The following is a 27845-nucleotide window of genomic DNA, read 5'->3' on the forward strand; positions in this document are numbered from 1 at the left end:
TGGTAAAAAGTTCTGAACGATCATGAGACTGAGCTTATAATCGGTCGATTTTTTTCTTAAATTTAGTTTTTCAGTCGGAAGTCAATAACGATTGAAGAGGTCTTAGTTTGTATTAATAGTTATCCTCCTATTATATTTGACCATACATGTATATCCAAATAAAGTAGTATTTGATTTAGCACCTTGAAATTTCTTTTTCTGCACAATGCTTTTAGTGTTTTTGGTTGTCCGACATACGGACTATAGATAGGAAAATGAGGAAGGTTTGTGTGAGCAAAAACCTGGTTTAACTTGCCCAACCACATTTTGTCCCTGTTACAAGTCAGTTATTTGAAACATGTTTGTGTTGTTCTTGACTTTTAATTTCAAAATTGTCTATTTTTTTTTACAAATTGGTTAAATATCTTGTAAATCTATTTTTTTTTAATGTTCAAGGCAATAAATCATACTGTAGCTATATAGAAAAAAACATTTGGTGTGAATGCTATACTTTAGATGTATGTATGGTTAGGTTTCAATCAAAATCTATAGTTAGTCAAATCATATCTATTTGCCTATATCCGAGTAGAAATAAAATCATATCCGATTAGAAATACAGGCCGTTACTGTATACAACTTTGTATATCTTTAATAAACAAATACTTACACAAAAATAAAAATAAAATATATGCCTGCTTTGAAGATTTAAAAAAGGCTTTGATTCTGTCTGGAGAAAAGCTTTACTTTATAAACTGTATAAGGCAGGAGCAGGGAAAAAAATATTTAGTATTATTAAAGGTCAGTATGAGGAAACAAAATCTGCCTTCAAGCATCAAGAGTGGCATTCAGAATATTTTGAAATCACACAAGGGGTTAAACAAGGGGATTCATTGAGTCCTACTTTATTTAATTTATTTATTAATGATTTAGATGCAGAGTTTTCAAATGAAAATAGCTGTCCATTAGAACTAATTGATTCTAAAGTAGGATCTTTACAATTTGCTGATGACCTTTTAATATTATCTGAAAGTAAAGAAGGCCTACAAAATAGTCTAAACAACTTAGAAAAGTATTGTGAAAAATGGCAATTAACTTTAAATATTAATAAAACTAAAACAATGATTCTGCAGCAAAATAATAAAAAAGTGGAAACATCTTTATCAAAATATAAAAATGAAAGTTTGTCAAATGTCTCTGAGTATTCATTTCTTGGAATTCTTGTGAAATCAAATGGAAACTTATTGCATAGCTCTGAAGAGCTTGTAAATAAAGCAAGGAAAGTGATGTTTGCCATTAAAACTTATACTGGTTCCTTAAATAATCTGCCAGTTAAAGTAGCTTGCAGTCTTTTTGATTCTATAGTTAAACCAATAGCCACTTATAATTCAGAAATAACTTATATGGATACTTATGTTACAAAATTTAGAGCAGAAAAACGTGCAAATATTTCCAAAACAAATATAGACCCCCTTAATTTTACTGATAAATCAAGTTAAGAAAAATTACATTTGTCTTTCTGTAAATATATCCTCGGAACAAGAAAATCTTCATCAAACATAGCTGTGAGAACAGAGCTAGGGAGATACCCACTAGAGATGCATATAAAAACTCAAAGTATACTTTACTTATCAAGATTACTAAATTCTGAAATTAATCCATTATTATACGAATCCTTTTTACTTTCTAAAAGTTTAGATAATTCAGGTTGCTATACCTGGTTTACATATGTTAAAAATATTTTGAAAGAGGTAAATATGGACGCATCCATTCTTGAGGGAAACAAAAGAAAAAATTACTCAAAGTTGTTAAAAAAAAACTTAAAACATCAATTCTTAAATTTCTACACAAATATATTTGAACAAAAATTTGAAAAAATAGATAAAAAAAGTAAATTGTATTTATATAAAAGTTTAAAGCAAAATTTAGAAATGGAAAACTACTTAAACTGTAAATCTTTTGAAAAGAGAAGGAACATAACAAAAATGAGAATTAGCGATCATAATTTAATGATAGAAAAAGGAAGACATTTAAAAATACCTAGAGAAAAAAGACTATGCACATCCTGTAATACAATGGAGGATGAAGCCCATTTTATTTTATACTGCAAAAAAATTGCTAAACTAAGAGATAACTTTATAGGAAATGTAATTAAACATATGCCAGATTTTATGTCCTGGCAAGAAAATGAAAAAATTAAATATCTTCTTAAATATTTGAATTGAATTGAATTGAATTAATGACTTGGTAGTTGATCGCATTGTTTAAACCGGAAGTTGTTATCTCCCTTTCATCTTAGCTCTTAGTTTGCAGACGAAGTTTTTCCAAAATAATTAAGAAATAATCATCATGACAGAGATTGGAGAATCACAAAATGAATACAGTATATATCTCGTTAAAACAATCACACTACATTATCCCCACCGTCATATGGTGACCAGTTTCAGCAAAACATAATGTTACTTTGTCCCTTGATATTTTCGAGCTCCAATTTTTTAACACGGCTGGGAACAGTATTTGAGGGTGGTAAAGGGGGGGCAATGAACACGGAAACACGTGAAAGAAAAATCGCAAAAACGTTGCACGAAAAATAGAAATCGGTAAAAACGAAGCACATACAGTGTAATACCAAGGAATAAAGTAATAGAAGTTATTACTCATGGGTTACACTAATGTCCTGACAATGTCCTGACAGAAATGAAAATACTTTTTTATTATTGGAAGGATTTACTTGAAATTTGGAATCAAGCAAGATGAGAACTTATATTTAGTACATAAAATTTAAAACATATTTATAAGAGATAGAAAAATTGACCTGACCAACTTGACTTTGAAACTACTAATGTCCTGACCGATATTAAACGGCTAACCAATGTTTTATTATTGACAGGATAGACTTCAAATTCGATATCAAGGAAGATTAAAACATTTAATACAAAAATATTAGAAAAAAAAAGAAAAAAAATATTTTAGAAAACTTGACCTGACCAACTACGTCTTTCCCATGACTAATATGTCCTGACAGATGTAAAATGCCTATAACTTTTTTATTCTTTAAAAGATCGATTTCAAATTTGATGTCAAGGAAGATCATAATACTAAATATATAGATACAAGAATAAGATTTAAATAAAATAATTTAAAGAGTTAAAAAAAACTTGACCTGACCAACGGCAACGTCGACTCTGCTCTGACTAATGTCCTGACTAATGCAGAAAATGTAAATAACTTTTTATTATTGAAAAAAATGACTTAAGTTCCTTACCATGGAAGATGATAGCACTAAATATAGGAATTTATGAGAGAAAAAAAAAATGTTTTTTAATTTTTGAAATGTTAGAAAACTTGACCTGACCAACTTGATCTTTGTCATGAAGAATGTCCTGACCGTTATAAAAATGACAATAACTTTTTTGTTATCTATTTGGATATTACCAAGTTTGGTATCAGGGAAGATTACAACACTTAGTATAAGCATGTAAAATAAAAATATTTTAAAATTGACCTGACCAATGTTTACCTTGTCCTGCAATGTCCTGACTGGTGAAGAAAAGACAAATATTATATAACTGTTTTTTTTTCTCTAAAGACAGAATAGACTTAATTCTTTAAATTATATGATATTTAATTATTTTCTTTATTTAAACATAGTTAAGAAAGAACTTGGATGCACTTTTTATTATTCGTAATTTATGTGTATAAGAAATCCAAAAGACAGTGACATAATAAAATTATATTTATTATAAGTTTTTATATTTCTGTGTGATTCTAACATAATTCTACTTTGAATCTGAGACTACTATAACTGTTATAGTTGTCTCAGTTTGAATGCTTGTAAAAACAATATATTGAAATCAAAAGAAGCCCATTTCCTGTCCTTTTATTTATGTTATTTGACATGTTTAATCCCTCATTAATTAAACAACAAAAAATAGTGAAATAAATAAGAAAGATATAGGTAAGTAAACACTCCAATTTGTGTTAATTTTAATTAATGTAGGTGTGATTAAATTTTAATTATTCATGTTACTGTCTTTGGACTTAATTGCATTATGTACATCTTTATAATCCTTTCATATTAAATGTAGAAAAGGTGCATTTACTTAGTATCTACAGCATCTCTAATCACATATCACTTTTCTCAGTGATATAAAACTTGGTTATATCCCTTTCAATTACAAAAAAGTTATTGGCAATTTTATAACGGTCACGAGATTCATCATGATAAACATCAAGTTGGTCAGGTCAAGTTTTCTAACATTTCAAAAATTAACGATCGAACAAATTTTTTTTCATAAATTCTTATTTTGAATATTAAAATTTTCCTTGGTAAGGAACTTTTATTAAGTCAATTCTTTTAATAACAAAACAGTTATTAACATTTTCTACATCGATCAGGACATATTAGTTGGTCAGGTCAAGTTTTCTAACACTTAAACATGTTAAAATTATTTGTTTTAATATTTTTTCTTACATCTCTGTATTCAATGTTAGAATCTTGCTTGACATCAAATTTGAAGTCGATCCTTCAAAGTACAAAAACATTATTAGCATTTTACATCGGTCAGGACATTAGTCACGGGAGGACGTAGTTGGTCAGGTCAAGTTTTCTAGCTCTTGAAAATATTTTTTTCTTTTTTTTTCTAATATTTTTGTATTTAATGTTTCATTTTTCCTTGGTATCGAATTTAAAGTCTATCCTGTCAATAATAAAACATTTTTTAGCCGTTTCATATCGGTCAGGACATTAGTAGTTTCAAAGTCAAGTTGGTCAGTTCAAGTTTTCTAACTCTTATAAATATTTTTTTTATTTTTTTTTAATTTTATTTATTAAATATAAGTTCTCATCTTGCTTGATTCCAAATTTCAAGTAAATCCTTCCAATAATAAAAAAGTATTAAGCATTTTCATTTCTGTCAGGACACTGTCAGGACATTGTCAGGACATTAGTGTAACCCGTTATTCATCAGTTTTTGGAGATCATGCAGTCATTATTTATTGACACGAAGACCCTGAGGTCAACTCTTAGCGTCCGCTAGTTGCATCTGATTGGAAGAAAACAAAAATCATAGTAACTCATAGTAATTTAAAAGCCTAGGAACATATAATTTAAAACAACCCCCTTGAACAGTTGAATTTAGTTCTGGTTTACTTTTTAATAATTTATCTTAAAAAGGGATCCAAGGCCAAAAGATCGTTCAAATGTTCTATTTGGACATATCAGAGGGAGTTGTCCCAAACAGATTGGTTTATATTTCTCTGATTTAAAAAGAAAGACCAGTTCAATCTACTACCATTTGACTACAGTTCACACATGTAGTTGATAATTTAAGGCTATAAAAATATAATATGAAGTTGTCAACAGAGTTCAAAATTTTTGGAGTTATTACTCTGGTCCTTTGATATCTAGTGAAGAATTTTTCTGTTGCCAGTGGAAATTTGGATATGATATGTTTTATGCCTTTAATTTGTCTCCTAAAGGGGCATTATAATAGCTGTCAAAATCATGTTCATCTATTTCGATCAATCAATTTCTCATATTCGATTTATAACATACTAATTAAAACACATATCCAAATTAAAAAACTTAAAAAAGTCTGAAATAAACAGTTAAGAATGCATATACTTGATAATATATATCAGAGTTCCGTGTGTTAGTCTAGACGCCATCCAATTAACTCACTGGTATTAAAGAGATAATCGTAACTGCAATTACGATTATCCCAATATGGCGACGGTAGATATAGGTAAAATCTTTACACTCATTTTTCTTAATTGTAGCATGTTTTTGTCAATAGTTACTCAGCTGCAAGGTTTATCTATTCCATTTCATTATATTTGAATCGTAACGGTGCACTGGAATTGTCTAAGCGCTTTGAAAATAGCCGTTGAAAAATTCGGGATGATAATCGTAACTCGGAAAAAAGATAATCGTAATTATGGTATTTAAAAATAAAAAAGATAATCGTAACTGGAAACTGTTTTATTGATATTGACACTAAAAACGTATATCTGATAGCATATTATAAAATTATGGCGATGAATTATTTACGAAACGTCCCAACATCTTATGACATTTCTTTTTATGCATATATAATTAATTGTTCTTATGAAAACAGCTACATACTAGTATATTATAAAATTGGAAGGGTGAACAAGCTTCAAGAAATTTGGAAATGGGAAAACACGAACTTTGTTAATATACAGAAATTTATTAAACTAGGTATGCCACAAAATATGTGAATGAGCGATGGAAATTATGATACATGACAATAATTGTCAGGCGACACGCATGTGTCACCTTACATCAGATTTCTGATTAAGACAGTAAACAAAAAATAATTTATTCTGAAGTAAAAAGTAAATATAGTTAATATTGTTTAAATTATTTTATTGTAGGTAGTTATATGTGCTATTTCTGCCCCCGGGAAGCCACTGCTGATTTAATTCTAGAACATACCCTATTATGCCATAACGAAGTAGGAAAGACATTTAGTATTCGTCAAAAACCGTTTGACGAGAAATTAGTGGCTACAGTTTTCATGTCACTTCGATCATTTTTCATGGATGATATCACAACTTAAAAGTTATGATGAACAAGGGATAACTTTGAAAAGTGTTTTACAGTGTCATTTCTTTTATAGCCGACTATGCGGTATGGGCTTTGTTCATTGTTGAAGACCATACGGTGACCTATATTTGTTAATTTCTGAGTCATGTTGGTCTCTTGTGGAAAGTTGTCTCATTGGCAAACATACCACATCTTTTTATTCATATTAGCTACTTCATGACTGTCACTGAAATTTCAGTATCTCAGATATAAACTATAAACAACACAAATTCAATTTTGATAATATGACATCCTTAAAACATTTAATGCTATATAAGACTAGAGAATGTTTGGCCCTAAATGGGATTCTTTGTGTATTATGAAATTAAGTAACGTGGAGTTCATTGACAAACATGGATTTGTGTTCTTTTATAGTTTGGCCAAAAGCCCGAAAATCAAAAATAAAATTGATGTAGCTTTAAATTTTCTTACAAAAAATACTTATTCAAAGAATGACTGCAAAGATGAGAATAAAATGACGCATATTCCGCAAAATTAGAAACAAACTTATTAAAAATTCATAAATACTCGGTATATGAAAAGTATGCTGCATACATATGCATGGAAGATATTGTAGAGAAAAATATTGAAGGTACTAAACAAGGAACATTTTTGTATTTGCATACTTGCCATATAATTAGTAGTTTTCTATTAAATGAAAACATAAATTAGCCTTTCCTAATTTTCATGCATTTTTCTGAAGCACAAAATATTTGTTTTAAAATCTATAAAAATCTTTGTAATTAAACCAGTTCCGACTGTGATAATCTACATGTTTGGCCCTTTGATGTAATTTAATCAATATACATATTTGTGTTTTTTTTTCGTCTGTCAAATGCTCCGTAAGACTATAGGTAAGGCTAATAAAAACAAAAAATAAAAGTAACAATAAACAAAAGTAACAATAAACAAAAGTAACAAAAAACAAAACTGACAATAAACAATAGTAACAATAAACTGGTAACTATTCTAGATCCTTTACCATCCACACTGTTTAAAGAATACTTTTTTATACTATTAATAGTATCAAATGCCTTCCTGAAATCAATGAAACAGGCATATATCTTTTTTGACATATGAAAATGTGGTATACGTGACTTTCATTTTGAGCAATGAATTGAAAGGATTGCACTTTTGGAATATGGGATATAGCTAATCCATCCTTTTTCTCATCAATTAGAGATATATAGGTAAATTTATCCTAGATATTAACCTGTAAGTTTCTTCATTTATTTTTATATGCGTTAATGTCATCGTTTAACTGGGCATTTACATTTTGAACACACAAAATACCATTGAAATGCTGAAAGACACATTTATTATGTTTCAGTTACTATTATCATATAAAGAAAATTACGATTATCAAAGAAGAAAAATACCATAGAGTTACGATTATCATCCCGAATTTTTCAACGGCTATTTTCACAGCTCTTAGACAATTCCAGTGCACCGTTACGATTCAAATATGATGCAATGGTATAGATAAACCTTGCAGCTGAGTAACTATTGACAAAAACATGCTACATTTAAGAAAAACGAGTGTAAAGATTTTACCTATATCTACCGTCGCCATATTGGGATAATCGTAATTGCAGTTACTATTATCTCTTTAATACCAGTGTAACTACTGACGACAGTCACATAACATGATATAAACATAAACAGAAATACAAATCGAACCTTGTGCAATTGTTCCTGTATAAGAATGATTATTTGTGGATCGAATCAGTCAATCAAATGATTTGCCTTTGTTTTACTTTCAATGTTGACATTCTTTTTCTTTTAATAACTGAATAGAATATGCATAATTCATGCTTAATCCATCTCTAGTTATTTAGAGGTTAAATTGAAGGTCAGATGAATACAGATTCAATGAGATTTAATTATTGATGTTTCTTAGCCTTTTTTGGCAAAATTAAACCATACTGGCTTCCAAAAGCAAATTATCATTTCACTATTTCAATTTCATAAGTGATTGACCAAAAAAAATCATATTTTAGTACACCTCCTTTTTGTGAATTGGTGAACTTTTCTTTCACTCCAAATTAAATTTAATCAATGTCAAAACTTATATCCTCAAAAGAATCTGATGTATAATTTCTATTCCAGTTGGAGCTGACATATTTTGTGAGTTTCTGGAGGTGGCAATACACTGTATACTTTATACAAGAGAACTTTACCCTGCTGGAGTGTTTGAAAAGAAAAAGAAATTCAATGTTCCTGTCAAAGTAAGCAACATACTTTTTGTAACTACAATACGTTACACATGTATGTAAAGAGATATAATTTTGATATAAAATAAGAATACAATTCATCAGAGGCCAAATGACGTACATGTACATGAAAGAACTAGAGGTCACTGTTCTGCCTTCAACAATTAGCAAAACCTATTTTGTATGGTAAGCTATAAAAAGACTGTCCTGAATGACAAATTTTTATATGAATGAGCTACTCAACGTCATTGAACAATGACTTAAGAATAAAAGCATTTTATGGGAAATCGTACGATTGTGAAACCAAAAATCATTAGAACAAGGAAATGTAAACAAACAATGCTAACATGTGATATAAGCCTTTTTCTTTACATATATTAGTAAAATTGCCATTCAAATTCATCCAGACCGATCTAAATACGATATTGTAAATAGTTTAAGCATGTCACTTGTTCAGTTTTATGTCTATATAATAGTTTGTTTATTTACGGGATCTGCAAATATTTGCCTTCATCTCGAGCACTTCCATCCAAAAAATTACTGTATTTGTCATATTAGAATAGAAATAGTTCATAGGGGCTTGAATTTATACTATTTTTACCACTGGTTTGCCCTTCATGCAGATATTTTACCCCTCGCTTGTATCGCTCGTGGTAAAATATTTAGCATAAAGGACCAACTTGTGGTAAAATCAGTATAAATTCAAGCCCCCATGAATTATTTCTTAATTGCATGGCATTTGCTTTATATCTCAAAGATATTTATAAGAAAATTCTAAGTTATTGCCCTTGGACACATAATGAGACAACTCTCCATCAAAGTCTAATAGTTATATAAGAATACATCTACACACACAACATTTAAACTAATGTTGAATAAATAAAGGTGTTTAAACTCAAATAGGTGCCGTTTGGGTATCATCTAATCATTTATTTATATATATAAGTTAGTACTCTGGATTCATTAATATTTGTGGGATATCAATTTCATACCTGCCAACTTTTCAAAATGCCCATGGGGGTTTTGCGTGCAAGATGTCTGTCATAGTCCTAAAAAAACCTTAAAGGGGGCCTTTAAATACATTTAAATGTTGGTTTTTGGCTTCTTCATACTTTTATAAGCCTCATGTCATTGTAACATTAATTGTTTTGTTTAAAATTGTGTACAAAATTGCTCATTCAAAATTTCAATTTGGGAGCCTCCATGGGGGAAGTCCCCCGCAAATAGTGACAGTTTGCAGGTATGCAATTTTCTGGATTTAGGTGGTTAACCTGAACCAGGATTTTCAAAAGACCACATTTTCTATAGGCATATATTCAGACTTTGGCCATACCATGAAATAAAATATCCACAAATAAGATTTTTTATCAATTGGAAAATTGGTACCCACAAAAAATAAATTAATCCTCAGTAATATATAGCTCATTGTATGACTCATGTATGCTGTATTAACAAGATATATATATTTTGTTTTCAGATCGGTGTCCATCCAGAAGTTTTGTCATATGTTACCAATACTGTCAATAGCATTCATCTGTTACTTAAAGAAAATGCTGTTTTCAAGGTGACAGTTGTAGTTGTTACACCTGACCACAAGCCTGCTGAAAGATTTGTTTTTGAAGTGGACAGACCAACAAAAAATACAGGGTAAATATGATGTGAACAGGTAATCTTGGTTAAAAAATTAATTCAACAGGGAAGACATAGGTTGAATATGCAGATTGTCTTTTATAAAAATCAATATGCAATAAATATAAAAATCTGTTTAATGGAATTAAACTTGAATATAAAGATAAGGAGATGTGCCAATGAAACCACTATACAACAAAGTTCAGATGAGGTAGATGTAAGCAATACAATGATAAAAACCCATGATATTTGGCTATAAAAGGTACCATCATGAAAAATATGAAGCAATTTTATTGAGAAACTGACAGCCTAATTTACAACAAAACAATTTTCAGAAAAACAAATATAACAGACATGAACCAATAACAACCACTGTACAACAAGCTACTGACTCGCACATACATACAGAAAGTGGCAGAGTTATAAGAGTTTGATGATACAAACCTTTCCTTAACCTGCATAACTCGAGAACAAACTGTACAAAACAATTAAAGAAAAAGAAAAAAAGAGAAACAAGCACCCAATTAAAAGCTCTTAACTTGGGACAGGCACATTTAGTATGTGATTGGGTTAAACATGTTTAAGTAAGCCTCATTTTTTACTCCAAACTGGGAATAAATGCAACTTTATTATACTCTACGCAACGAAGTTGCAAAGGGGATAATATTTTTGACCCGTCTGTCCCTCTGTCAGTCAGTCAGTCAGTCAGTCAGTCAGTCCTATTTCTTGTCATCTTAACTCCTCTAAAACCACACAACAGAATTTCATGAAATCTTTTTAGGTAATAAGGACACACTCTCGTAGATGTGCATATCGACAGGAAATTACGATTCAATTTCTTTTCTAGGAGTTATGCCCCTTTGAACTTATTTGCATCAATATACTACTGCAACAGTTTGTCATCGCAACTCCTCTTAAACCACACATAGAATTTCACGAAACTTTGTAGATAATAAGGACATACTATGTAGATGTGCATATTGACACTAAATTATGATTCTTTTTTTTTTTCTTATACAATTTTTTTTCTTGTACAATTTTTTTTTAACGTGGATAATATATTTTATTGCACTCTATTGCTGTTAACAATTTACTTAGTGTACAGCATTGCACTAAGTATCCCTGATATATTAGTTATTAGGTATCCAGGGAGAATATCTAATAAAAGTAAATTGATGTTACATTACAATATTACAATATTTTAAATGATTTCATGTTTACCGGAGAATTTCACTTCCGTCCGATAGAGGTTTTTAATATTAGATAAATGTGCATTATATTTGCCATCATCATCTTTGTGATTTGGATAAATTTAATTCATAATACTTAGACAATTTGTCTAACTTGAAAGGTAAGTTGACCATAATTTTCGTGTTGTTTTGAATCATAATCGAAGTTTTAACTTCTTTGAAAACTGTGGTATTTTAGACTAAGATCATATATCTAAGCTACCCAGGTAAACATGATTATACACAACATCAGAGTGTACAACACAAAGTTGTCAAAATCAAAATAAATAGTAAAAGAAGAAGACAAAAAAAAGTGTGTATTAAACAATATTGAATAATATATTTTCATTTTTTTTAACATATGTTAGATGTTCAAGTACATTATTGTCACCTGACATGCTCAAGTCATGTGACTTAATACTTGGGTCATGTGACCTCAGGGATATTTATTATCATTTATGATCATTTATGTAGTTTAGGGTTTTTATGATCAATTTACTGGTTGTTTTTTTAATTACATTATTGACTTCAACTATATATTTTATTTCTGCCTTGAATATTTTAAAGATATCTATTTTTGTTCTCTTTGAGTCAGAGATGTAATATGATTTGTAGATAGAAAAAAATATTACAGTCAAAAGGAAGTTAATTTCATAGTAAGCTTCATCATTTATTTTATATCCTACTATAAGATTTTCCATATTAAGAATGCTTTCATTGAAACCTATAAATTTAAGAAGGTTCAATATTTTTGATATAAAATCACTGTTGTATTACTGCAAGAAAAATAAAAATGTTCATAATCTTCTTTTATACTGCAATGATTACATTTATTATCTGTGAGTATTTTCCATTTTACTAATAAATCATTGCATGGAAGTATATTAATTTCCATCTAAACATTTTCAGTTTATTGTCCGGTAAGTAGTTACAAATGAAGTTAAAACAATTTTCTAGTTTGAAGTAAAGGTTTTTGGCAAACAATTTTTCCCACATTATAACTCCTATAGGTTTGTCTGGTTTGTTTTCATTTATATTAATGTTATAAATTTGTTTTGTACTCATTTTAGAATTAATGATTTTTAGGCTATTTATAGTTTTATGAATATTAACTTTAGTTTTAGTTGAATTATCTTGATTTATTATGGTAAGCCATTGATTTGGTATTGCTTTTTTAATGCAGGATATCTGCCTGATCCAATCTTGTTTTTTTTTTAGTTTAGAAAGTAAATATGTTTCTGAAATTTGACCTATATCATCTATGATGTCATTTATGAAAAACAAATTGCTTTTTATCCACTCTTCAAAAAATAAACATTTTCCATTTAGTCTGATAAAATTATTTCCCCATATAAATTGTTTTCTTATTTGTAGAAAGTCATGTGGGTATGATGACCGGCACCTCCTTCAACACTAATCCAAGTTTTAATTAATTCTTGGTAAAATTCTGGAACACTTTTGAAAATTGTTTTATCTAGATCATTTATATTTTTTAGATTCATTAAAAGTATGATCAAGTTATTACCAAATTTATTTAAATAAAATCTCGGTATAACTGTCCAATTGTCCGTTTCAGTATTAAATAATTTTGTTATCCAGCCTATGTGTATAGATTTTATAAAAATGTCAATGTCTATCATTTTAAGCCCCCCTTTTTTTGTACTCTGTTGTAAGATTTGATCTTTTAATTTTATCTCTTTTACCATTCCATATAAAATTGTATATGAAGGTTTAAAATTTTTGTATCGAATCTTTTGGTATTACAGTATTGGATGCTATATATGTTAAGTTTGGTAGAATTAAGGATTTAGTTACTACTATTCTCCCTAATATACTTAGTTTTCTTTTCTTCCAATTTGCTATTATTTTTTCACATTTCAATATTTGTTTTTCAATATTAAGATTTTGACATTCTGATTTATTGTGTCCAAAGTAAATTCCCAAACTTTTGATAGGTTTATTACTCCAATTGATACCTTCATATTTTTCTTTGCAGTGCTTTAATTTGCCAAGCCATATTCCTTCAGTTTTAGTTCTATTAAGTTTAAGGCCAGAGAAGTCACCAAATGTTTCAATTTTTTTCTTACAGTTATTTTATTTCTCCAATGACAATGTGGGTTCTTTAATTTTTCCTATGGTTTACATTATAGTTGATGTTGTAACATTCATATATATTTTGCTTGAATAATACTTTTCATGCACACTTGTATGTCAAATTATGTCTATGTTTTTCAATCACTACTAGCAATATAGGTCAACTATAATTGGTGTATGAAATTACTGTTGTCATGGATCTTTAAAAGATCAAATATATATGACAGTTGTAGTAAAACCTTGTTCAAAGCTGATATTCTTTTTATGTAAATAGATGCAATTTTTTTTCACCTTATTTCTACTTTTTCTATTTTAGCTATGATAAATATTTGTATCGTCTGGAAGAGTCACTGAGAGGATTACTGTTAAAACTCAGCATTACAGAGTCTCTATTAAAAACTTTACCTGAAGGTATACATGTGTATATATATAAATGAGTCTAAATTGAAAACCACGTTCAAACCTATGATTGCGTTGGATAAAAACCGCAATTTATATAAATATATATATATATATATATAACTCGTCTAAACATCAACCCAACAATGTTAGATCTGTAATTTGCTTTCGCAAATTTTTGGTTCTTCCCTCGCCGGGATTCGAACCCATGCTACTGTGATATCGTGACACCAAATCGCCTGCACTGCAGCCGTCCCGCTAGACCACACGACCACCTGGGCTCTCAAAAAAAGAGCTTTCGGTGGGCATGTGTTACCTTTCCACGTCAGTTTTAATCTAGCGGCGTACTACAGTACATGATATATAAGGCATGAAGATGTTATTGTTACAGATCAGCTAAATTATCTATAGTAAAGGATCCTACAAATTAATGTAAGATACAGTCACAGAAAATAATTATATTCATAAGTACGTCTGAGTCAGTGACAACCCTACATATATATATCAAACGTCTGAATAATAGTCAACGATTTTTCCCACGTGGGAGCTGGATCGTTACAAGTAACGATACATGTACACAATAAAATAAGTATTTGTTTGCAAGTCAGACATCGTTTGTTTCCACAACCCTTACAAGAGCCCACTGACGAAGAGCCTGCTTGAGAGGATAACTCAGCTCTCACCAGCAAGTCTTTAAGGCTTTTAGGCCTGCGGAAAGCCAGTACAGGTGGCTCGGGAAAGATCTTGGATAGTTTAAGATGTTTTTCGATATCTTTCGAACTTCCTTTGTGGAAACAAACGATGTCTGACTTGCAAACAAATACTGGATACCCAGACTTTTAACAGTCGCTCCACTGGTACAGAATACACCATATTTTGCAATGTTAATTGCAAGACTACAAATGTTGTATTTCTCCTACAGTGTAAATGTGGTAAACAGTATGTAGGCGAGTCAGAACAGCCGTTGGTCTAGGGAGGATAGACTTACTCGGGAAAGATTTTGGATAAGAAAATTAACAACTTTGGCACCAAATGGGATAAATGAAAAGATGTAGTTCGACACCATGCAGTGCTTCACATCTGGGTTATATTACTTATTATTACAGTCTCCGTTTCTATTTCTTTACCTTACTCATCTCTAAAATAAATCTGTTGAATATAACAATTTAAATTGCTTAATTTTTTGAGGGATGTATAAGTACCAAGCCACGTCCAACTATTTTACTTTAGTCAAAATTTGTTATTATATTTTAACGGCCGTTGGTTTTAAACATCACAGACTCTAATGTAACTACACTACAGTTGTCAAATCTGAAATATTTAGAAATTTAGACCGTTCAGTGCTGTTTATTTGGAATTCTTAGATCGACACCGTTAAAGCTTTAAAATTGTGCTAGTTCACATCGCACATTATTATTTTTATTTAAAGCATATATGCGAACTCTCTGATGTAATTAGTCATATAACCTATGTCATATTCAACAAATTTTTAGAATGGTGCAAGCGTCTTAACTGATGTTCGGTTTGCCTTTTTTATTGTATAAATTTCAAAATTTAGTAAAAGTTTAATCTAAGAAGACTTAAAGATGATTCATTTAACATCAGAATCTGACTGACGAAGGATATCTGTTATCCGAAATATTTATAAATAATTACATTTATAGTTCCTTTTTATATCATTGGTGTTGTTATGTACACTTTTTAGGCGTTTATATAATGTATCTTACATTAATTTGTAGGATCCTTTACTATAGATAATTTAGCTGATCTGTAACAATAACATCTTCATGCCTTATATATCATGTACTGTAGTACGCCGCTAGATTAAAACTGACGTGGAAAGGTAACACATGCCCACCGAAAGCTCTTTTTATTGAGAGCCCAGGTGGTCGTGTGGTCTAGCGGGACGGCTGCAGTGCAGGCGATTTGGTGTCACGATATCACAGTAGCATGGGTTCGAATCCCGGCGAGGGAAGAACCTAAAATTTGCGAAAGCAAATTTACAGATCTAACATTGTTGGGTTGATGTTTAGACGAGTTGTATATACATTATGTACACAGCCATGTATCACCATCATTGATGGCGATCTGATGGATACATCTGTTGTAGGGTTCTCACTGACTCAGACGTACTTATGAATATAATTATTTTCTGTGACTGTATCTTACATTAATTTGTAGGATCCTTTACTATAGATAATTTTGCTGATCTGTAACAATAACATCTTCATGCCTTATATATCATGTACTGTAGTACGCCGCTAGATTAAAACTGACGTGGAAAGGTAACACATGCCCACCGAAAGCTCTTTTTATTGAGAGCCCAGGTGGTCGTGTGGTCTAGCGGGACGGCTGCAGTGCAGGCGATTTGGTGTCACGATATCACAGTAGCATGGGTTCGAATCCCGGCGAGGGAAGAACCAAAAATTTGCGAAAGCAAATTTACAGATCTAACATTGTTGGGTTGATGTTTAGACGAGTTGTATATACATTATGTACACAGCCATGTATCACCATCATTGATGGCGATCCGATGGATACATCTGTTGTAGGGTTCTCACTGACTCAGACGTACTTATGAATATAATTATTTTCTGTGACTGTATCTTACATTAATTTGTAGGATCCTTTACTATAGATAATTTAGCTGATCTGTAACAATAACATCTTCATGCCTTATATATCATGTACTGTAGTACGCCGCTAGATTAAAACTGACGTGGAAAGGTAACACATGCCCACCGAAAGCTCTTTTTATTGAGAGCCCAGGTGGTCGTGTGGTCTAGCGGGACGGCTGCAGTGCAGGCGATTTGGTGTCACGATATCACAGTAGCATGGGTTCGAATCCCGGCGAGGGAAGAACCAAAAATTTGCGAAAGCAAATTTACAGATCTAACATTGTTGGGTTGATGTTTAGACGAGTTGTATATACATTATGTACACAGCCATGTATCACCATCATTGATGGCGATCCGATGGATACATCTGTTGTAGGGTTCTCACTGACTCAGACGTACTTATATATATATATATATATATATATATATTTTAGAAATCCCAAATACTGGGGTAATCAGTTGTATTTATTTTATACTCATATGCTGTATTTGTAGCTATGAGGGCCTTTAAGATTTTAAGTGTCTTAAACTTTAAGAGAATCTTTTGGTTCCTAAAATGTGGTAAAATTTTACTGGTTCATAAAAATAGTTTTCATTGATCTCATTTTACTTTATTCCAGTTGTAACTAGCTACTGTTAAGATGTGCAAATGACTTAAAGACCAAACAGCAGTAAAAGGTCTTAGAACTTGGAATATTATGCAAATAGTTGTTAAACATTAAACAAAAATGATGTGTAACCTTGAGAACATACAGTCAACTGAAAATGTTGAAATTTTTCAGATGTTTTAATTACTGTCTTAAACTGTCATAAATTTTGTAAAAACAAATCCTGTTTTTCTGTATTATACTCGTAAAGGGGCTTAGTGGTTCTGCGAGGAAACATTACATTGACTCTTTGGTTAAAGTTTTTAAAATTTTAATAACTTTCTTGAACTGTCCTTGACTTCTACCAAGCTTGTTTATGAACTTGAGATAGAATCCACAAGTAAATGTTGTAAAAAAAAATCTTGTTTTTCTGTCTATTACTTATAAATGGACTTATTTTTTTTGCCAGGTAACATTACATTCACTCTGTGGTAAAAGTTTTTAAACAGTCCTGAATTTCTACCAAACTTGGACAGAACCTTGTTTATGACATGTATGATCAAAATCTAGTATCTATAAGGAAATTTTGTTAAAATTACATTCAAGTTTTTCTGTAATTTACTTATAAATGGACTTAGTTTTTCTTCCAGTCAACACATATTCTGCAGTTAAAGTTTTTAAAACATTTATTAGATTCATAAACTATCCAGAATTTTTACCAAACCTGGACAGAAGCTTCTTACAATCAAAAGATAGTATCTATAGGAACATTTTTATTAATTGTTTTTACTCATTTTTGTTGACCCTGCGACAAACAGCAAAAATAGGTGAGACACTGGGTTCTGGTATGTGCCTCCGTTCGTCAGTTCGTTCGTCGTCCGTTCGTTCGTCCCGCTTCAAGTTAAAGTTTTTGGTCAAGGTAGTTTTTGATGAAGCTGAAGTCCAATCAACTTGAAACTTAGTACACTTGTTGCTTAGGATATGATCTTTCTAATTTTAAAGCCAAATTAGACTTTTGACCCCAATTTCACAATCCACTGAACACAGAAAATGAAAGTGGGAGTTTCAGGTTAAAGTTTTTGGTCAAGGTAGTTTTGTATAAAGCTTAAGTCCAATTAACTTGAAACTTAGTACACTTGTTGCTTATGATAGATTGATCTTTCTAATTTTAATGCCATATTAGATTTTTTACCCAATTTCATGACCTATTGAACATGGAAAATGAAAGTGCGAGTGAGGCATCTGTGTACTTTGGACACTTTCTTGTTCAAAAATGAAATAAAATCCAAGCCATGAATATTTGAACCTGGTAAAAAATAACAGATGCTTGCAAACCGCAGATAACTTATAAAAAAAGAAGATGTGGTATGATTGTCAAGAAGACAACTCTCCATCAGAGACTACATGATAAAGAAGTTGACAACTATAGGTCACTGTATGGCCTCCAACAATGAGCAAAACTTTTACCACATAGTAGCTATATAGGCCCAAAATTGGCTAATGTTAAACAATTCAAATGACTCCTGACTTGAGACAGACACACATAGATTGTCATTGACCATAAAGTACAGGTCAATTTTGATTTTAATTGGCTTTGAAATTTAGTGCTAAATATTCTTCTACAGTGAAGCACCAACATTTTTCACATGATATTAAAAGACATATTTTACAATGTTAGTGTGAAATTGGTTGAAGCCTGTGCCTTAGTTGATTTGAATTTAATGAAAACAAATTTGGCAGATTTGTCCAGCAAAAACAACTGTTCTGGAAACATGTTTTGAGACATACAAGGAAATTATAGACAAATAAAACTGTTTGAAGCACTAAAGTATAACACTTGAAATATCTTGTATTGATCCTTAACAGAAAGGGAAAATAAAAAAGATATACACAGTATTTTTATCAGTAGGAAACCAACCACAAGATGGTGTTTTAAGAATGTTTGCACAAATTTAGTTGTTTACATTTCATTTCATTTTTAGACTGTACGTGGACTGTACAAGTATATACCAGAGAGTCAGCTGCTTTAGCCATTGAACAAAAACAACATCTTAAGGTAATAAGTAAATAGAATTCAAATAAACAATGGTTGTCATAATTATTTAAGAAACACTCTAGACATGTTCATTATGTACCAATATTTTGCAAAGTGAAATTTGATAATTGATAATGATATATATGTGAAAATGTATATTTAGTGGCAAATTTCTGCACCATTAGCCAAAAAAAAATCCCCATTCAATAGGACAAATTATTTAATGATAAGGGGAATACCTCTTGATTAGTAACTGACATCTTCCATTTAAAAGTGTCTGTCAAATGTCTTAATAGGCTGAAATTAGTGAATGTACAATTCCATTACCTCTCTGGCATGTTTGGGGATTTGTTTATAAAAGATATAACAGTGAAAAACAAATTTAAAAAGGATATGAGTTATTATTTACCATTTATTAGATAAAATTACGCTGTAATGTCACAAATTTGATGTACATTTGCTACCATATATTTGAAGCCTACAACTATAACCTATTGGGTTTACGTCTATTTACTTTTAAAGTATTTTTCTTCACATATCAACAAATCAATTACTGTGCTTTTTATCAACTGGATAATCATAAATATATTTTTTAAATCGATGATTTTAGAAACAATAGTTCTGTCAGCAATTTTTATGTAAGCAATCTTTCAGAAAAACATGTAAAAAGTTGATTATTTTTAAATAACTTTTCCTGCTGATTTATGTTATAACAATAAACAACCACAAAGACCAAATAAGCATCATTTGAAACACATATTGTAGATGGCATTATATTCATTTCTGTAAATAATTTTGCAATCGTCTTTTCTGTCAGGATTTATGACTGAAGTTAATAGCAATATTCAACTTTGCCTTTCAATGTCTTTCGTCCCTAGTATCGTAAAATTTTTGCTGCATTGACCTCCACAACATTTGAACAGCAATGTTTATATCAAAATCTGTACTTACCTGTCTGAAAAACATTTGCAATTACCCCTTGGTAACCCCTTGCAATCGCTAACTTTTAAATTATCTCCCTTTCACGATCTCCCGAATAGAAGATCACTTTACCTTCAGAGAAAATGGCTACAGCCTGATCATATTTGGTTTTAAAGCAATCGTTATTATTATATTAGGTAAGAATAGACATCGAGTGAATTGGAAGTGATGGAAGACAAGTATAAGAACTGTGTAAAGTGTACCTCACGTATGAACGTGTTAGATACGCATGAGGAATGCTATAGACATCGGATTTGTCACAAGGCCTTCCCGTGCAATATTTGCTGGGAATAGGATGACGAGAAGCGATCGCTAGTTGATAAAATGTTGGAGAAAGCGAGGTCGAAGCTTTCTCTTTCTTCAAGTGCCGTTAACCCTTCTGTGCAGGAGGCAGGCAAGAAACTTGAAACGGCAAAGCTGCGTGAATTGGCGTCGTCGGCAACTTTTAGCATGACAAACTATCAAAAGTTCGAACTGATCATAGTGCAGATGATCGTGAAACTCAAGGTACGGGAGTACATTTTGAAGCAGTTGAATTTAACAAATTTATAGCAGATCAAGTGCAAATGCAATTGAAAAAGTTGTTACCACAGGTAGAGAGAGACACAAGGCCTTATTGCAAGGGATGCAATGCATGCTTCCATTGACTCGAAATGTGAAATTTCGGAAAGTCAATCTTTGTCCAGGCCAAGGGCTCACTATAGTAAATTTATGCCATCTGATGATCAGATTTCTGTTGTTTCCCATGAAATCGAGGATGAAATAAGTATTGGTGGTTCAGCTATTTCTGATGAAAATAATAATAATGCCCACTCTCAGTCACAACATTCTCATGAAAAAGACTTTTCTCTGTTTAGTGAAGGAGCACCAGGATCTCCCGATCCAGTTCAATGGAATAATTTTCTCCATAAATTGACAACCAAATTAAAAATAGATTGTTCAGAGGAAACTGAAGTAGATTCAGTCAAAACTTCCTATTTGCCTTCAAGACTAAATCCTGGCAATTCAAATAAATCAACTAATTTAAAATTACCTTTAGAGGGTACTACAGTTGAAGTTTTCAAGAATGTTGAGAAGGAAGCTATGTCTGGTAGACTTAAAAATAGGTCAGTTCGTCTAAGAGATGATAAGGCTTTTATGGTGTCGAAAAAAGATTTCACAGAATTTTGTTCCCCTCCAAGGCTTGATGATAATATTGAGGAGGGTTTGTCATCTACTATGGGCAATAATAAAAAAGGTTTTGTAGACCGTAAAAAGTTTTCACACTCTTTCCCTTCCTTCCATAAGGAAATGGATGCTGAATTTAAAAAGGTTGACAACTCAGCTAGGACATTGTTAAGAAGTGTTTCATATGGCTCTTTGATAGCAAGCTATATTGATGTTGCTGATTCAGAGGAAGACAGGGTAGAAGCATGTTCAGCTTTAGTAGCATGTTTCAAGTCTATGGCAGATATGACTTCACGTATAGTTGCTAATTCTGTTATAAACAGAAGAAAATTTTTCTTAAAAATGTTGATTTTACTAGCAAAGCCACATCAGCTAAATTGTTGAATTTACCTTTAAATGGCGCACAACTTTTTGGTGGTAAATATTTTGATACTTTGCATTCCTCAGCTGAAAATATAAGAGATGCTAAAGAAACACAAAACGTTTATCGTTCTTCATTTGTTCCTGGAAGGCAAAAATTTGATGAAGGATCTAGAAAAAGAAAATTTCAAGAAACTTCTAATGTATCCTACAACAAACCTACAAAAACATCAAGATATGATAAGCAGGATTTTAATGACCGCGTCGTGGCACTGACACTTCGTCTAATTTTCGTGCCTTGCCAGCAAAACAAGGAGGAAAAGGATATTTTTTATGGAAAAATTCCTCCCAGAAAAATTTCAAGAAATAAACAATTATTTGTCTGCGGTAAGTCTCCAGGTAGGAGCACGGTTGTTACATTACCACAGTCAGTGGTTTCAAATAACTCAAAACAAGTTAGTACTTCAGATAGTGAAGAACGGTTTAATTTTAGATTTCATAAGTCTTCCAGCTTTTACAGGAGTAAAAGAGACAGTTGTACCCAGAGTAGGTACAAAAAGGTCTTCTATATTAGAAGAGGTAAATTCTTTGTTAGAAAAACATGCTATAGAGCCTGTCCCGACAAGTGCAGAAAATCAGGGTTATTACAGTACAATATTCATGGTACCAAAAAGACAAGGAGGTCTCAGACCAATTCTAAATTTAAAACCACTAAACCAGTTTGTCATACCTCATCACTTCAAAATGGAAACCCTCCGATCGATTCTAAAAAGTCTGAAAATTGGGGACCGGGCAGTAAAACTGGATTTGCAAGATGCATATTTCCATATACCCATTCACAAGCATTACAGAAAATTTCTCCGCTTCAGCATTTTGGGAAAAAAGTATCAATACCGAGCTCTACCATTCGGTCTACGATCGGCTCCAAGGATTTTCACAAAAGTGATGGCAGTAGTACATGTAGTAGGTGCGTTTCTGCGAAAACAAATGATTCACATATTTATGTACCTGGACGATTGGAAAAAACAGCAGCAAAGTAAAGCTGACAAAACAATTACAGTACACTCAAGAATTGTTGAAAAATCTGGGTTTGATAATCAATATGAAAAAATATTGTTTAGTTCCGACTCAAATAATAGAGTATCTAGGAGCAGTGATTCACTTAAAAGAAGGTCTTGTGTTTCCGTCTCTAGAGAGATTCAAAAATATAAGTCAGATGATTCAAATATTCCTAAATTCACAAACAGTAGAGGCACGTGTAATGTTGAGACTACTTGGTCTAATGGCTTCATGCATAGATTTAGTTCCATGGGCCCGACTGCACATGAGACCACTTCAGCTTTATCTTCTAGCTTGGTGGAGACCAGCTCTACACAGTTTAAATCATTTAAATTCCACTGTATCAACCACTCCAGGAACATCTATTCTGGTGGCTAAACCGAAGAAATTTTTTCAAGGGAGTGCTATTAGAACAGGAATCTGCTCAGGTGACTCTAGTGACAGATGCGTCACAGTCGGGATGGGGAGCTCATATAAACAATTATCAGATAGCAGGTGTTTGGTCGCCTCAGTACAAAGTAAAACACATCAATTGGCTAGAACTCAAAGCTGTGCAGTTAGCACTGCAAACATTTCTGATAAAAGTACAATTCAAAAGTGTGCTAGTGAGAACAGACAATGCAACTGTCGTCAGTTATCTGAACAAACAGGGAGGTACGCGATCCCCAGACCTTTGTTACTTGGCATGGGATCTTTTGAAATGGTGTATAAATCACAATGTCAAAATCCAAGCTGTTCATATTCCGGGAAAAACGAATATTATAGCAGATGCCCTGTCAAGGGGGAAAATGACCATTCGTTTGACAGAATGGGCATTAAATATGACAATAGTGAATTTGTTGTTCCTTCAGCTAGGAACACCAGTAATAGATCTGTTTGCAACTTCAATGAACAAGAAGCTGCCAGTGTTTTGCTCTCCTTGGCCGGAAGAAACAGCAGTATCAATAGATGCACTGTTAATGAAATGGACAAATCTATTTGCTTATGCATTCCCGCCACCGATCATTCTAAACAGAGTATTACAAAAAATACAGAAAGAGGACTGTGTAATTTTACTGATAGCGCCAATGTGGCCGAGACAGTCGTGGTACAGTCAACTTCTCAACCTGTTAATAGACTTTCCAATACAACTGCCTGTACAACAAAATCTATTATAAAGTCAAAATGGAATTTTTCATCCAAATCCAAGTGTTCTAAATCTTGTAGCTTGGAAAGTGTCAAAAGATCTTACACTGCACCAAAAATTGCTTCAATTATTTCCAATGCACAAAAACAATCAACACAGACAGTTTATAATGCAAGACTCAAGCTATTTGACAGTTGGTGTCAAGAACAGAGTATCAATCCCAGTACGGCAACTGTGCCAGAAATAGCTGAATTTCTTATGTTCCTACATACTGTAAAGAATTGTAAGCCAAGCACTTACAAGCTGGTTACAAGTCAGCAATAGCTTTAATACATTCATCTAAAGATAGAATTTCTATTAACATGGATTTGTGTAATTTAATTAAAGGATTTACAACATTAATCCACCAATAAGGCAGTTGGCGCCAAATTGGGATTTGCCGTTGGTTTTGCTAGTGTTGACAAAGACACCTTTTGAACCACTAGAAGAAGCAGAATTGAAATATTTAACCTTAAAGACAGTTTTTCTTATGGCATTAGCTTCTGCTGCAAGAGTCAGTGAATTACACAGTTTCACTTTAATAATTAATGACAAACATTTCAGGAAAAAGCAAAGAGGTATACGGTTGTTGCCAAATATGCAATTTCTTGCTAAAACTCAAACTTTGAATAAACCATGGGAACCAGTATTCATTCCCAAATTTGAAAACTATGCTACAGATCCAAACGATTTACTGCTGTGCCCTTGTAGAGCACTACTAGCTTATATTAAAAGAACTGAAGTTTTGCGCAAATCACAAAGACTCTTTGTAACATATCAAAAGAATCATCATGTAGAGGCTTCTAAGAATTCCATTGCACGATGGATTGTGAACATGGTTAAATATGCATATGAACATGCAGATACAGACACACTTCAGTTTGTGAGAGCTCATGATACAAGAAAGCTCTCAACTTCTTGGGATTTATTCAATGGACTTTCCTCTCAAGAAATTTTAAGAGCAGCTCATTGGTCAAATGAGACAACATTCACCTCATATTACTTGAAGGATGTACCAGATTTGGAATCTCGGTTTGCAAAAGCTGCAATTTTGCATACGGCTAACAGAAGACAGAAGAAGTATTAAGGTAAATATTTTATATTTACTAGTTACTTTCTTCCTCTTACCCACCACCTTTAGGTTTATGCTGCAAATTCTTTGCAAATGTTTTTCAGACAGGTAAGTACAGATTTTGATATAAACTATGGTTTTTTAAAGTAAAAACCTTGTTTATGATAACTCTGTACTTACCTGTCTGACCCTGCCCACCTCCCCACCTGAGGAAGTTAAGTTTTATATAATGTATATAGTAATTTCCGCCTCAGGTAAAGTGATCTTCTATTCGGGAGATCGTGAAAGGGAGATAATTTAAAAGTTAGCGATTGCAAGAGGTTACCAAGGGGTAATTGCAAATGTTTTTCAGACAGGTAAGTACAGATTTATCATAAACAAGGTTTTTACTTTAAAAAACCATAATTTATATGATTAAATCATTTGATAAAATATTTTGAATGATAGCAACTAATTGTGATTGAAAAATGTTATTAAAAATATTATTTCTAACAGTTTCAATAAGCTTTTATTGTATGCACATCATCTTTTACTTATTTTTAATAAACTAACACCGGCAGACTCACAAAAATTGTCATGAAAGCACACACAGACAATTTTTATTGTGACTGTCAGAGATTTGACCGACGTTTTTTTGAGATTACAATATTTTGACAGATACTCTTCATTTAATGGTTTACTTTAAGATTCTTTTGAAGTTGATCAACATTAAATATGGTTTTTAATCATTTATTTCATTAATAAATTATATCTGTTAACAGAAATAACCTTCCATATAATCATGACTTTAGCAAAAGAATGGCTGCCAAATTCTGACAAATGAATGAAAAATATCTGTCAACAAATAAACCTCATCTTTTAACAAGAAATATAAGACTTATATATCAATCCTAGAAAATAAATACTTATCAGTGAGAAGGAAGGTAAATCATGGTAGATATAGACTTATTGTCAAATGGCTAATTGATATTGGAATGCAAGCAACACAGTATCCTAAGAACTAGAATTAAGAAGATCATTTTGAGTATTTCAATACAGTTTAATGTTTTTCTCTTTTTCTTTAATTAACAATATACCATCAACATGGGATGATTACATACTAAATATGATTTTGTCAGCACTTTTACATTGATAAACATATTTTGAATTCCAGGATTTTCCATGGATTCTGGCAGACGAAAGGAAGACAACGTTGGAAGATGTTAAAATGATCCCAATAAAAGCTGTTAATTCAGATTACTTACAGGTATAGAAATATATGGATAAGCTTTAGATAATTCAAATGCAGAATCCAGGGAAACTGACATATTTTTAGTGTTAGAACTTATCAGGGTATGACATTAAGGGCTGTCAGATAGCCTGGAACTTATAAGTGAAAAACATCATCGTTCATGTTAAAGCTCCAGATTGGCAAGAAAAAATCTTATATGTTAAATATGCTGAAAAATACCAAATCTAGTTTATTACGTCTCTATTAATTATATCAATCAGCCCCAACAATTTGGAAACAGTTTTTTTTCTAGTGGATTACATTTCTAACTATATAAATATGTTAAAAATATTGACCAATCGGAGTACGATTCAGTTTTTGACCCGACAGTGGTCAATAGTCTGATCATCTAGGATCAGGGGGGTTTGTATGATGGTATGATGTCGTTGTTTGGGTCGTCGTCCAAAGACACATTTGGTTTCCGGACAATGATTTTAGTTTGAGGGAATGGATCTCTATGAAATTTTACAACAATGTTCAATACCAGAAAAAAGGTTGGAATTGATTTTGGGGGTTATGGTACCAACAGTTTAGGAATTAGGGCCAAAAATCGTACCTTATGCAAAAGTAGCTGTGTATGGGGTATTATTCCACAAAAAAGGGGATTTTCCAGTTTTTGGGCATTAAATCAAAAATGCTTGAGCAGTTTTCATGAATCATTGGTGAATGTGTCAAAGAGACAACAACCCAACCACCAACAGCGAGAAAATTACCAACCTGGAGTCATGCTTCTGCTGACCTCTGAACAAAAATGTGTAGGGATTATATTAGTTAAGATTATCTCTTTCAATTTTTATTTTATAAATTTCTGATATGACAATGAGGAGTTATGGAACTTTATTCTTTGAAAAAGCAAAAGGGGTATCATGTGCTCATGGCACCTGCAGTTCTTTATTGTTTTATTTTATCAGATGTTTATGATTTTATATGGTTTACTTTGCAAGTACAAATTAGATATAATGAAAAAACTTTAAAATAAACATTTATTTTTAAGATCTTTCAATTTTTATTTTCAGATGCAGTTATACGCAGAAGAAAGTTCAATAAAATAATGCAGAAGTCATACAGAAGGGTGTCAAAAGTACAACCCAATTATGTGAAAACCAGATACATACTGTATAGCTACAATGCTGGGTAGAAAAACTGTTTTTTCTGGTTTTGATGATAAATGGGCAAAATTGCAGTGATACACAGTTTTCTTCTAGCATTCATATGTATTCCAACTACTAGAACGCTCTGGAACTTGCATAAGGCAAATATGGTTCCACTATACATTATTATGTAGATCATGGAAATGTAAGAAACATTTTATTATGGAAAAAATTGTCTGTAAGATAGAGGTTGACAAATTCATAATTAAAGCCTTCATTATCAATGAAAA

General features: G+C 31.7%; 1 protein-coding gene across 1 annotated transcript; it reads left to right on the forward strand.

Moving 5' to 3' along the window:
* The first annotated feature begins 2254 nt into the window (after positions 1-2254).
* LOC139499950 (mitotic spindle assembly checkpoint protein MAD2B-like) lies at positions 2255-27845 on the forward strand. Its single transcript, XM_071288613.1, has 7 exons — positions 2255-2359; positions 8696-8814; positions 10277-10446; positions 14068-14162; positions 19338-19411; positions 26348-26440; positions 27481-27845. The coding sequence occupies exons 1-7, from the start codon at positions 2326-2328 to the stop codon at positions 27514-27516; spliced, it is 621 nt and encodes a 206-aa protein (XP_071144714.1). The 5' UTR covers positions 2255-2325; the 3' UTR covers positions 27517-27845.

The sequence above is a fragment of the Mytilus edulis genome, chromosome 13 (assembly GCF_963676685.1).
Source record: "Mytilus edulis chromosome 13, xbMytEdul2.2, whole genome shotgun sequence".
NCBI lineage: Eukaryota > Metazoa > Mollusca > Bivalvia > Mytilida > Mytilidae > Mytilus > Mytilus edulis.

What these genes read in the sequence shown, in the direction of transcription:
- LOC139499950 (XM_071288613.1), top strand. Translation starts at nt 2,326, where the DNA reads ATGACAGAGATTGGAGAATCACAAAATGAATACA. An exon ending in AATTCAATGTTCCTGTCAAA is followed by an intron (nt 8,815 to 10,276) that starts GTAAGCAACATA and finishes TTTTGTTTTCAG; the next exon opens with ATCGGTGTCCATCCAGAAGT. An exon ending in AGACCAACAAAAAATACAGG is followed by an intron (nt 10,447 to 14,067) that starts GTAAATATGATG and finishes TTTCTATTTTAG; the next exon opens with CTATGATAAATATTTGTATC.